This window comes from Hipposideros armiger, unplaced genomic scaffold (assembly GCF_001890085.2).
Source record: "Hipposideros armiger isolate ML-2016 unplaced genomic scaffold, ASM189008v1 scaffold_1386, whole genome shotgun sequence".
Classification (NCBI taxonomy): Eukaryota; Metazoa; Chordata; class Mammalia; order Chiroptera; family Hipposideridae; genus Hipposideros; species Hipposideros armiger.
The window spans coordinates 38,019-50,021 of record NW_017732736.1 but is presented as its reverse complement, the minus strand read 5'-3'; the positions used below and the strand labels follow the sequence as shown (position 1 = coordinate 50,021).

General features: G+C 36.3%; 1 protein-coding gene across 1 annotated transcript in view; it reads right to left on the bottom strand.

Moving 5' to 3' along the window:
- LOC109377390 (proton myo-inositol cotransporter-like) overlaps positions 1 to 11,798 on the bottom strand; it is a 109,623-nt gene extending 97,825 nt beyond the window's left edge. The window contains exons 1-3 of the mRNA XM_019633718.1: positions 11,640 to 11,798; positions 7,287 to 7,291; positions 4,819 to 4,982 (exon numbers count right to left, since the gene is read on the bottom strand). Coding sequence (XP_019489263.1) covers positions 4,819 to 4,982; positions 7,287 to 7,291; positions 11,640 to 11,798 — 328 coding nt within the window. The remainder of the gene's footprint in view (positions 1 to 4,818; positions 4,983 to 7,286; positions 7,292 to 11,639) is intronic.
- Positions 11,799 to 12,003: the final 205 nt, after the last annotated feature.

Sequence of the window (12,003 nt, the reverse complement as noted above, 5' to 3'; positions counted from 1 at the left end):
CCAAAATATCTTGGGGACAATATAACACAGGGTGTCTGGCTTTCTTATTTATAAGCAATAAAGTTACATAGATATAAAGCTTCTTCTATTAGAAGAATCAAGAGGTTGTCATTAAATTTGTAATATTTACAAGAAAGAAGGCTTCTCTAAGCAAGCTTTGAAAATATTCAAAGTCAGAAAACCACCAAAAGTCCCACATTTAAAATTATTCATGGACTACATATTTTAGCTTTCTTTGTATAAAGAGTTTCTTTGTCCAGGTCTACCTAAATATAGTTTATTTATAGTGATTTTTAAAAAATGAATACCTATTCAAAAATTATTTAAATTATTTTGATATAATTATTCCCACTATTTTTAACCCACTATAATAAAGCAACTCATAAAAAAACATAAAATAGGGAACAAAATTGAATCAGAGGTTTAAAAATTCTAGGCTAATTTAAGAAATTTTAAATAGAACAGTGGTCTAATACTAAGCTCTATTAAAATATCAAATATTTACCTACATACAAATGAATAAAACCAAAACATTGATATAAAACTATAGGGTTGTTGGAAAAGTCATGATGTATTTTTTCTATGTTTTTCAAAGGTTATTTATTTATATAAAGAACAAAGATCAATCAATGATATATTACCTGTTTTGTTCAATAACCTTTTGCCATCTTTCAGTGAGCTTCATAATTCCTCGTTCATAGAAGGACCTGTCTTTATTTGCGAAAAACTGAACAAGATGCTGATTTAAAGCCTCATCTGAATTGAACGTTATACCACACAAGGAGTTTTGAAGAGAGCGAAACAAGTGGAAGTCTGATGGCACAAAGTCAGGTGAGTATGGTGGGTGTGGCAACACATCCCATCCCAGCTCCAATAATTTTTGACAGGTGATCAAACTTGCGTGTGATCTCGCCTTGTCGCAATGGAACACAACTCCTTTACAATTAACAAGCTCTGGATGTTTCTGGATGATGGATTCATTCAAACTGTCCAACTGCCGACAGTACACATTCGAATTGATTGATTGTTTGGTTCCTTGGTAGGAGCTCGAAAAACACGACACCTTTAAAATCTCACCACACTGAGAGCATAACCTTCCTCTGATGAATGTCTGCTTTCGATGTCGTTTGAGGCAAATCATCACATCGGGACCAAGACTGTTTGTGCACCACGTTGTTGTAAACAATCCACTTCTCATCACCGATTATCAGTCGCTTCAAAAAAGGATCATTTCCCTCTTTTAATGAGCACATTGCAGATATTTATACGCCCCGTCAAATGAATTTCTTTGAGTTCATGCGGAACCCAAATATCGAGCTTGCTTATGTATCCCAGCTTCTTCAGGTGGTCGTGAATGCTTGAATGATAGATGTTCAATGTTTCTGCAATCTCTTGTATCATGCAACGTGGGTTCGACTCGATCAATGCCTTTATTTTGTCGTCATCAACCTCGGTGGGCCTCCCTGAGCGAGGAGCATAGTTGAGATCAAAATCACCAGCATGGAATTTCGTGAACCATCATTGGCACTGATGTTCATGTAGAGCATTGTCACCATAAACTTATGCAACTTTTCACAAGCTTGACGTGCGTTCTTCCCTTTATGGAAGTAAAACAGTAAAATACGGCAAAAATGCACAGTTTGGTCTTCCATCTTCAACTTGTTGTAAAATCTCCAAAACTCAACCAAATCGCTCAATTTTTTTTTAGAATGAAGCTAGAACTGTCAGCTGTCAAATAACATAGCAATGACATAGATGCAAATGACTCTAGTACTTCCAAAAATGAACTAGCGCCATCTGTTGCAAAAATGCGTCATGACTTTTCTGACAACCCAATATGACTAACCCCGAATCAACTGGTATCAGAAAGGCACATAAACATCTATTACATGGGTCGTGCTGGTGTAATACTAATACAGTCGGTCCTCTGCATCTGAAGGTTCCACATCCAACCAACCAAGGATAGAAAATAGTTGGGAAAAAAAGCTACAATTTTGCTGATGTGTACTAAGTAGTTAGACCTTTAACATTTCTGTCTGTAATGAACATGTACATTTTTTTTACTAGTCATTATTCCCTAAACAATAGAGTATAAGGACTATTTACATAGCATTTGCATTGTATTAGGTATTATAAGTAATCTAGAGATGATTTAAGGAGAATGTGCATAGGTTACATGCAAATACTATGCCATTTTATGTAAGGGACTTGAGCACCGGCAGATTTCAGCTGGGGGTCCTGGAACCAGTTTGCTATGGATATGGAGGGATGATTGTATACTAATGGCTGTTTTCTTCTGAAGGTGTAAATTTCTGTTGGTCATTATGTACTATTGTGACCTTTTTAATAACAGTTAAAAACCAGAACTGTACAAACAGCACTATTTACATTTATGTACAGGTAAAGAGGAGGTCTGTGAGAAATAAACCAGGCCCTTTACCCCCTAAACCACTGTAATATCTACATCATCATTTTAATTGGCCACATCACAAGGAAATCAGGTGCCTCCTTGACGGAAGGTGTCTCCCAAGCTGGAGGCAGCACCGTGCGGTATGGTAGTGGGCGGGGCTGGCGTGTTGGTGGTTTGGGTTGAAAAGCGAACATGGCAGGAAAGAAAAGTGCCATAGGTTGCTTCTAAGAAGCAGTCACTAAAACCCCTTGGTCTTTGCCCCCAAATAACTGTCTTAATACTTTCTCTTAACAGTCAGGAGGGGCTTTGGAAAGCCTTCGGGCAAGGACCTACACTGAGAGGTGAAACATGACACCAGCTAGAAAGGTTCAGGAACGTTCCTGTGTTCTGATGGTGCAAATTGACTTCACATTATAGTTAAAACAACAACAGAAATCACTCTTTGGCAGTAATAATGCTGTGATAGCTAAAATGCCCCAGGAAGTTTACTGTCTGTGTCAGGCAGTGTTTTAAATGCTATACATGTTTAAGTGTGTTTAGTCCTCATTACAACCCTATAAAGTAGGGACTATAGTTAATCCCTGTTTACAGATGAGGAAATGGAAACTTGCTCAGGGTCACACAATTCAAACCCAAACAGTCTGGCTCTGTAATGCCTCAAAATCCTGCAGAATTGATGAGAAAGTATCTCATTGAAATACAACAAATGAAGGAAAAGAGGTTGCTAGAAAAAAGTTTTTTCTCCGGATCTCAGAATCACAGATTCCCCAGATCTCAAAAGTCAAATCCCAAATTTAAGAAGATCTGAAATTCTACATGAAAAACAGACCTCTTAAGGTAACAATGTATTAAGTCCTGTCAAAAACATAGGGTATCCATTTACAAAAAAATTTAAGTGGCTATCACCTCTTCTTAAAGTTGACCTGAACCTCAGGGGTTAGCAAATTCAATTTCCAACCAACTGTAGAAATTGATTTTTAGCACATCATTAACTAATGGCCATCTATCTTTTTTTGTTTTTTTTTTTGTTTGTTTTTTTTCTTTTTTGAGAGTTTGTAAGGAAGCACTCCAATTCATAATTGGATAGCTCTGATTATTAGGAATATTTTTCTTACATTAAGTAAAAATCTATGAACATCTACAAAAATCATCATAACATCTACCATCTGCTAGAATAAGATACCTTTAGATCTCCCTGTAGACTTTTTTTCTAGGCTAAACACTTCTGGGTTCTCTAACAGGTCTATAAATGTATGGTTTTTAAACCGTCACTTGTTCCTCCCACTTCCCTGGGTAATGTGACTTCGCCAGACAAGCTTCCCCTCACCTTCCCCTCAGTGCTGAGACTGCAGTTCAACCTACATCACTGGACTCAAGGTCTTCCACCGCTAAGGCAAGAGCAGAGGGTGGACGCATTCCACTCTGCCTTCTGGAATTAGGGGTGGGAGAGAGCATATGTTCTTAATAACTCAGTATGAAACTCAGAATGTATTTTCTCATCCAATCTGGGACCAGGGCCTGAAGCAGTTCTGCTATTAATGTTTTAGGGATAATTTGGTTAAAACAGAATCTAGTTAATGCTGGCATGGAAACTTTACCTTTTAATGGAAAAATGTATCCTTACTCTAAATAAACTTATAAAGAAGCTATCAGAGGACAGCTATTGTACTTGATAAGTAGGAATCCACTTGTATAGATGAAAAAGATTAGAAAATTACAGTATGCAGTCATGCTAAAACAATAGCAAAGATGGGTTCTCTTCTGTCAGGTAAAACAGCCCATGTGCTATAGAAAAATGATAAATGAAACAGGCAGCATTTAAAGACTAAAGATACTTGAAAGCGAGAAAGGTTTTATTTTATTTAGCTATCATAGGAAACAAACTTAACGAACCAGAATTTGCCCCAGAATTTAGGCCTGGTTCAAATACAGAAAGAGTTTGTCCCTGCTTTGTGAAGAAATTATATGGTTCTAATATTCCACTGTTGAAAGAGCTTTGATATAAAATGTTCCAGATTTACTTCCATATTATTCTAAACTTAAAAATAAAACATATGTTAAAAAGGGAGTTTATGAATACCAAGTTTTTCTTTCAACCAAGGAGGAACAAAAAGAGATTATTCCTGTCACTTTTGTCCTTTTGAGCAAACCTCAAAATAATAACAGCAAAATGTTACCCTCAGTAGATTCAAATTGTTCTTACAATTCTAGTGATTAGTCACATTCTAATTTCTAGTTACAAATCATAACATTTGCCAAGTTCTTTTTAACGAGCTTTTTGTTTAAAGGAGCTCCATTGTTTGGTGCAAAACACATTATCAGAAATGGTATTGGTTTTGAATGTTGGACAGTTAACTTGTCATCATTAGAGAAAATTTTATCATTGAATTCTTCATTCAGCCACCTACCTGCTAAGCTACCGAAGGTAAGTTTTCTGCGGCCCACTTTCTCAACGAGCCAGACTCCCACGAGTGTGAAAATGAAATTTGTGAAGGCTGTAACTGAAGCCAGCCATATCGCGAGTCTATCATCTTCAACACCCGACATCTGCAGAATGGTTGCACTGTAGTACCTATGAGGCAAGAATAAAACGATTGTTGCTGATAGTTACTCAAAGAAACGACTTATTCAAAAAGAAAAATACCTGACCTCAAAAAAGCCATGCAATAGCTGCAGTAATAACATCAAGTTAATGTGGGAAGTAATGCAAACATTTAAAGGATCATGATAAAAAGACTTTTCAGATAAATTTATTTTGGACTTTATATAATCAAGATGAGACACTCAAGCAAGTGGATAGAGGGCTGCAGGCTTCAAAAGTGAAACGTACCCCACAACTAGGGACAGGGGCTGCTAATTGTTTCACTAAAATTATCAAGGATAAGCTCCAAGTCCATGGGATGAAGTAGGAGTCATCATACACTGTGCAATGATGTACTTATAAGAGTAAAGAGCCTCACTGCATATAATAAGGAAAAAGATATAATGGCAGAAATCTGGTACAAGGAAGGAATCTCTTTGAAGAAGACATAGGAGTAAGAATGCGCCCATTTTTCTGGCATCCCGGAAGGAGATGAAAAACTGACATGACAGACATAACAATGGTTTTGTGGTTCCTAGAGAAGTGTACCCTTTGGTAAGTCTCTAGCACGATCTGCATGAGTAGGTTCTGCAGATGCTTTTTTTTCCTCTTAAATGAATTCACTGGAGACTGGCTCTTAGAAAACCATAACGCCATCTTGTTGATGCGCAATTGGAGGTACATCTGGTACATTTAAAGATGACATGTTTCTCACAGATCATTACATTTCTGGGGAAAATATCAGAGGCTATATAAGAAGATTACTTTAAAACAAAGGAAGCGAAAAACTCCTGCTGAATCACCTATAAAATATGATAGAAGTCAAATCCTAAAGATACACTCTGAACCATGGATTGACCTAGATTTTCCAGCCATTCTAAACCAAGTTAGCTTCACCTCAATCCAACAGTGGGCATTCAGGCAATGTGTTCAATCAATCTTCATATTTCCATAGTTACAATCTACAGTTTTTGGATATTTATCAACATTTTCATAATATTTCAAAACTAAAATTTGTTTTAAATACATTTAAGTCTCATTGATTCATCGATGCTTCTACCATTTTCTAAATGATGATTTTATATACAATACTAACACCAACATAGATTCAGTCATAGTAATACAAAGTTTTTATGTTTGAAAGTAGTAAACCAAACTTATGAATTACTATGCAGCATGAAGGATGTGCTTTACTGATCACACTACAAATTATGCCAACCATTTTAAGATTTTGAATTCTGACAGCTGTTATAAAAGAGAAATTCCCAGTGGAACTACTCCCATCATCAAGACTTTGTGAACACTTTGCAGTCAGATTGTAAAGTAATAACAAAAATTATGAAAACAATTCATTCCCTCTGAGTAGTGCTTCACAGCTTCCAAGTTTTACTGTGTACATTATCTCATTTTCATAAAGACCTGTGTATCAAGGTCAAACCTATATGCAATCACTGAGAAACTCACATAAATACCAAATCTAGAAAGGCAGAAAATAGAAATGCTTAGAGAAAACTGAAATATTGTAAGCCAAAAAAATTTCTTACTTGTTATGCTATTTTATTAAATTACAGCCTTCTCCATGTTTTAAGGATAAAAACATATGTTGCACAAAATAATTCTTCCAAATAGAGCCATAGAAAAAATAAAACAGAAAATTTCAATGTTTTCATTTTCGATACAATAAAATCACAAAATTGAAAGTATTAAGGGATATAAAGAGGAGTGGTATCAAACAAAATAAATTGGTCAGTGTCAGAGTTTATTTAAACTATAAAATATTCCCTAGTTAGATAAGAAAATTTCTCTTACAGTACTTAAGTTTTAGAGGCAGAGTGTAACCAAAGGCTGGCCTGGCAGTCGGAACCCTGCACTTTCATTGTTCTCTGTATCTGGCCAGGTCAGATAATACAATCATTCATTCACTTAATATTTATCTATTGTGTACCTACTATATAAGCTGTGTGAGATACTAAGATCCCACAGATATGCCACCAGACCCAGTTGTTACCCGCAAGAAGCTCACAGTTTAGTATAAGAGGAACAAATGGGAATAATTTTAATATCGCAAGGTATACATGTCACAATGTGGCATAAAGGACAGACACAATAACTTTATTTGATGTGGGAGGTTTCTTGATTTTCCAGGGAATTAACGTTTGAGTTTCTTGAAGAATTCATAGGGGTTTGCCAGCAGGTATGATGATCTGGCAGGACACCGGTGGTAAAGGAAATGACACATAAGAAGGAGAAAAGTATAAAATACTCTGCTAGGCTCACAGAATGTGAGAACCTTACCTTGGCTGAACAGAAGGTGCAGAAAAAAGAGAAGTGTGACATAAGACAGTAGCAGAAGCTTCTGTGATAGTGGAGCTTTGGCTGCCATGCTACATGTTTGGGCTTTTATCTGTAGGCAGTGGAAATCATAAAATGGACTTTAAAGAGAAATCACAATTAAATGTGTTCCATAAAAAGATCACTCTGATGAAAGCCACATGGGCAGACTGGAAGTGGACTGAAACTAAGGTATATTGGTGAAGCATTTTATTTCAGGCCATTATTCTGGCAACAGGCACCTGTAGATTTTCTGTATTAATGGGAAACAGTGAGAAAAGGGGCTGAAATTCAATGGCCTTATATCTCCCTGTCAGATAGAGTTGCAACTTCCACCCACACTAAATCTTTTCCTGGATGGACTGCCCTGAGTTTCATCTTCATTTTCTTGGAAAAGAAAATGAAGGTAAGTGTGTTAGTTTTTTTCCTGCCATAACAAATCACCAGAAGTTTAGTGGTTTAAATCAACACAGATTTATTATCTAACAGCTCTGTAGGTCAGAAATCTGACCTGATTTTCTTTGGATGTCAAAAATCAAAGGTGTCAGTCAGCAGGGCATTCCTTTCCACAGGCTCTAAGATACAGGTTTCCTTGCCTTTTCTGGGTTTTGGAAGTCTCCTGAATTCTGTGGCGTGAGGAGTCCCCTTCTTTAATCTTCAAAGCCAGTAAAGGTGGGTCAGGTTCCTCTCATGTCACTTTACTCTGCCTCCCTCTTCTACCTTTAAGGACCTTTGTGATCACATTGGGCCAACCCAGATAACCAGCATAATCTCCTATGTTAAGGTAAATGGATTAGCTGATTTAATCAAATCTGCAACCTTAATTTCTCTTTGTCATGTAATATACCATCTTCATGGGTTGTGGGGATTACAACATGCATTTTTGGGGTGGGGGGATTTTTCTGCCTATCACATAAGGATGCTAATAAGCAGTAAAATAAGCAAAAGTCCAACAGTTAGAATGAGAAGGTAAGGAATGAAGGTAAGGACTTTCACTTAAAGGGTAACCAGTTCCAGAAAAATTCAGGCAATAACTATATTCTCTTTCATATGTGCAGGGAAGGACATATCTAGGTCAGAATAATTCACAAACCTAGTTTTTAAAAGTTAGGTTACAGAGTGGTGAAAAGATACATTTAATTTACATTTCAAAATGTGTGCATTCCAGTGTTTTCATAAATGATGCTATCAGGCCAACCACTTATGTAATGGGCCACCAATGTATTTACAATGTTCTAAGCCTTTATGTAGTAGTTTGAATTTTCAAGGGACTGGGTATTCATTCTAAAGTTGCACAAAGCATAAGAGAGTCTTCTTCATAAAAGAACAACATGAACAACAGAAAAAGGCTTTCTTCCCTTTTTAGACTCAAAGTAGGGATGCCTCTCTTTTCAACATCATTTTATAATACCTATCGGACTATTATCTTCTTCAAAGACTCCCTGGACAACCTCTGGTCATCTTACATGTACCATCTCTCTCCCAGGGTGAAGTTGAAAGGCCTGAGGGCAGTGCGTTCTCACTGAAGACCAGCTTCACAACTCTCTGCAGACATCTAAGAACAAAAAAGGCGGGACTGTATGTGCACTGCTACCTCAAGAGGTTATGTGAGACCCAGCTTCCAGTCCTGAATTTTAAATCTGACTAAAATATTGGGTTGTCGGAAAAGTCATGACGCATTTTTGCAATGAAAAACATAGAAAAAAATACATCATGACTTTTCCAACAACCCAATAAAATAGCTCTAGAAAACATATAGTATTTGGTAATAGCAATCTGTCCTAATGATGACTTTTAACTAACAATAAAAGACTAAACATGAACACTTGATATGCCCAGCAAAATACCTATTTTATGTTCTATTTGAACAGGAATGTCTGAAAAAGTTATTTCTATTTTTTTTCAGCTTCTTGAAGTAAGAACCTATCTTTTTCACTATTGTCAGTAAACCAGAGTTAATTGAACAACAAGAAGTAGGTACTCAATTGTCATTTGTTGAATTTATCTACCACCAACTCTCAAAAAAGAATTGAGAATATTTATTAAAAAACACATGATAGAATTGCTAAAACAAAAATTAAAGACTGAGAAGAGAGAGTAAGAAGGAAGAAGTTGAACATAATTATACAAAAATTTCAGCTGCATAATTGATACAAGCTAGCTCTAAAATTCCTGGCAGCCAAAGTAAAATTGTAAATGATAGGTTTGCCTGTCTTACAAAACACAACTTACCAGTTCATAATAAAGACAAACTTTTTATGGCATGAAACTACAAAGACTTTAATTTCATGAATGTAAGAGATATGGAATATACTCTTCCTGACACCGACAAACAATCTAAACAAGACAAATTAAAACGTGAACTTTAGTCATAATTATTTTAATTCATGTGGCACAAAGGTGATATGTGCTAGCAGAGTCACAGATAGCTTCCAAATTAGTCATCTACAAACCTTGTCTTCTTCAAAAGTCTTAGGAGTCATGTTCATACTTGGGATAAAGACCAAGTAAAATGAGAAGACTGGAACTTACAGAGCATAGCTGATTGACTGTAAGCCATGAGAGTCCTATTATCTAAGATACGTTGTTTGGCTCTTTTAGTTCTTCCTATTATCAATGTATTTATTTGTATCATATGCCAAAGTACATTGACTACAGATTTAAAGTCATTCTAATAAAAGATGTTCTTTTAACTGAAAAAATATATATTTTCCTCTTGGGATGATGTTTATACAGTCAAAAATATGGATAACTATGGAAACTACATCAACAGCTTTAAGAGAAAAATGATTCACCCAAATACAAAGGTCTTAAAAATGGTTTAAAAAATGATTAAAAAATTTTAATCTATTTTATGTATTTTGTACATTCAGAAATCTTTGTGTATTTGGTGAAGCCATAGAGCCAAAAATAAAGAGTTAGAAAAGTAGAAATCAGGATTTCATGTAGATCATCCATGTGTTTTGTCCTAACATAGTAGTTGCTTTTATCACACTATTCTTAAATCAAGCAATGATCCAAAAATCATGCTAATCTTCAGGAAGCTAATAATTAATCTCATTTAATATATTACCAGACCATTTTCATAAGTTAAATAATTTCATTAATCTTTTGGAAAGAATGAAGTAAAAATGTTCCAAAGGAAGTTACAAGGGATTTCTACAGATCTTCAGTATTCCATAGGTGATCTATTCTTCCTCTCAGGGACCCGTCCCCTCACACTGGCTTCACACCTCTGGAAACCTCAGGAGAAATCTCCTCTCACCCAGCTTAACAGGGTCATTGACCTTCCTCTATGCATCACTATTCTTCCACTATGCAACAATGATAGAAGCTCTAATCTGACCTCCAACTCATCAACTTGCCAAATTCACCTATTCTTTCTATGAAACATATACCAACAGGACATTGAATATTTAGGGCTTCACACAGGCTCTTATCTCCCATTTGTTGAACTGGATGTACATCAATTCAGGTGTGGTTGTTCCCAAAGCTGTTTATGCTTGAAATTGTAATTACATAATTTAATAAAATAAAACAAAGATCAATAGAACATAAAATGCTAAAAGAGTTGTGTTAAAAACAAAACTGTATGCTTTGAAAAGGGAAAATAAAGGTAAATTATGAAAAAATTATGTGAGCAACACAATCATAAAAAGTTAGGGATAAAATATAAAAAAGTCTAGAAAGATTCTCCCCTTGAGTTTTCTCCAGTGTCTTTCAGTTCTTCCTTTACTCGAAAGAAACCAAACCTGGAATTCATAAATGGCATTACTGAGTGTGGTTTATACAAGAAAAGTAATTTGGAAGTTGAAGCAGTGGATATGATCAATTACTATACAACTAAAAATAAAATGCTGCAGGGATATAATGCATCGTTTTCTCCTAACTGTCATTTGCAGTTAACTAAACAAGTGCTGATCCTAATCATGTCAGCTAAGAGGGCTCTCACGTTGCCTCATCATGTCTCACATCCATGCTTATTTCAGTAACAAGTAGGAGTCCACGACTTTCAGGTCACCCATTTCCACCTGGTCATTTACTTCCACACTAACCTATAGATTCACTAATTTGACTCAATCTTCCTCTCATCCCAGCCTCCCACATTCTATCCCTGTGCCTCGTGCTCTAAGTCTGCACATGAGGGCACCGTCTTATTACAGCTTGGAAGTAGAGTCCAGGCTATTTTTATGTCCCATCCTATACACCTGAGGAAGGGGAGAGGATGACGAGGGGAAAGACATGAGGCAGACTAGACCATCCTCTAACCCTCCCGTAGCTTTCTTGTCACTCCTCATCCAACGGTGATTTCAGTACCTGCCTCACAATTTTCTTCTCCGTTCCTACCCCTGTGTCATGATTCTTGGTGAGAGTAGCACCAATATGGACCACCCATTCAACATGTGAGTCTCTCAACTGTTCCACTTCTAAATCCTCCAAGAATCCTAGTCTCTGACCAGCACTGCCAACCCTCATGGCTCACTTACTTGAATTCCTCCATTCACACAATTCTTCCCTTTCATGGAGATGTTCAGCCATATATACACTCTACTTTTTCTTAGTTATCCACCATCATCATTTCTGCCCTTTTCCCATACCTTTATTTACTGCCTTAAGTAGTTTAGAGTTCCCAAACCCCTGGTTGTCAGGTATTAGCATGTTACAGAATCACCTGGAGGTC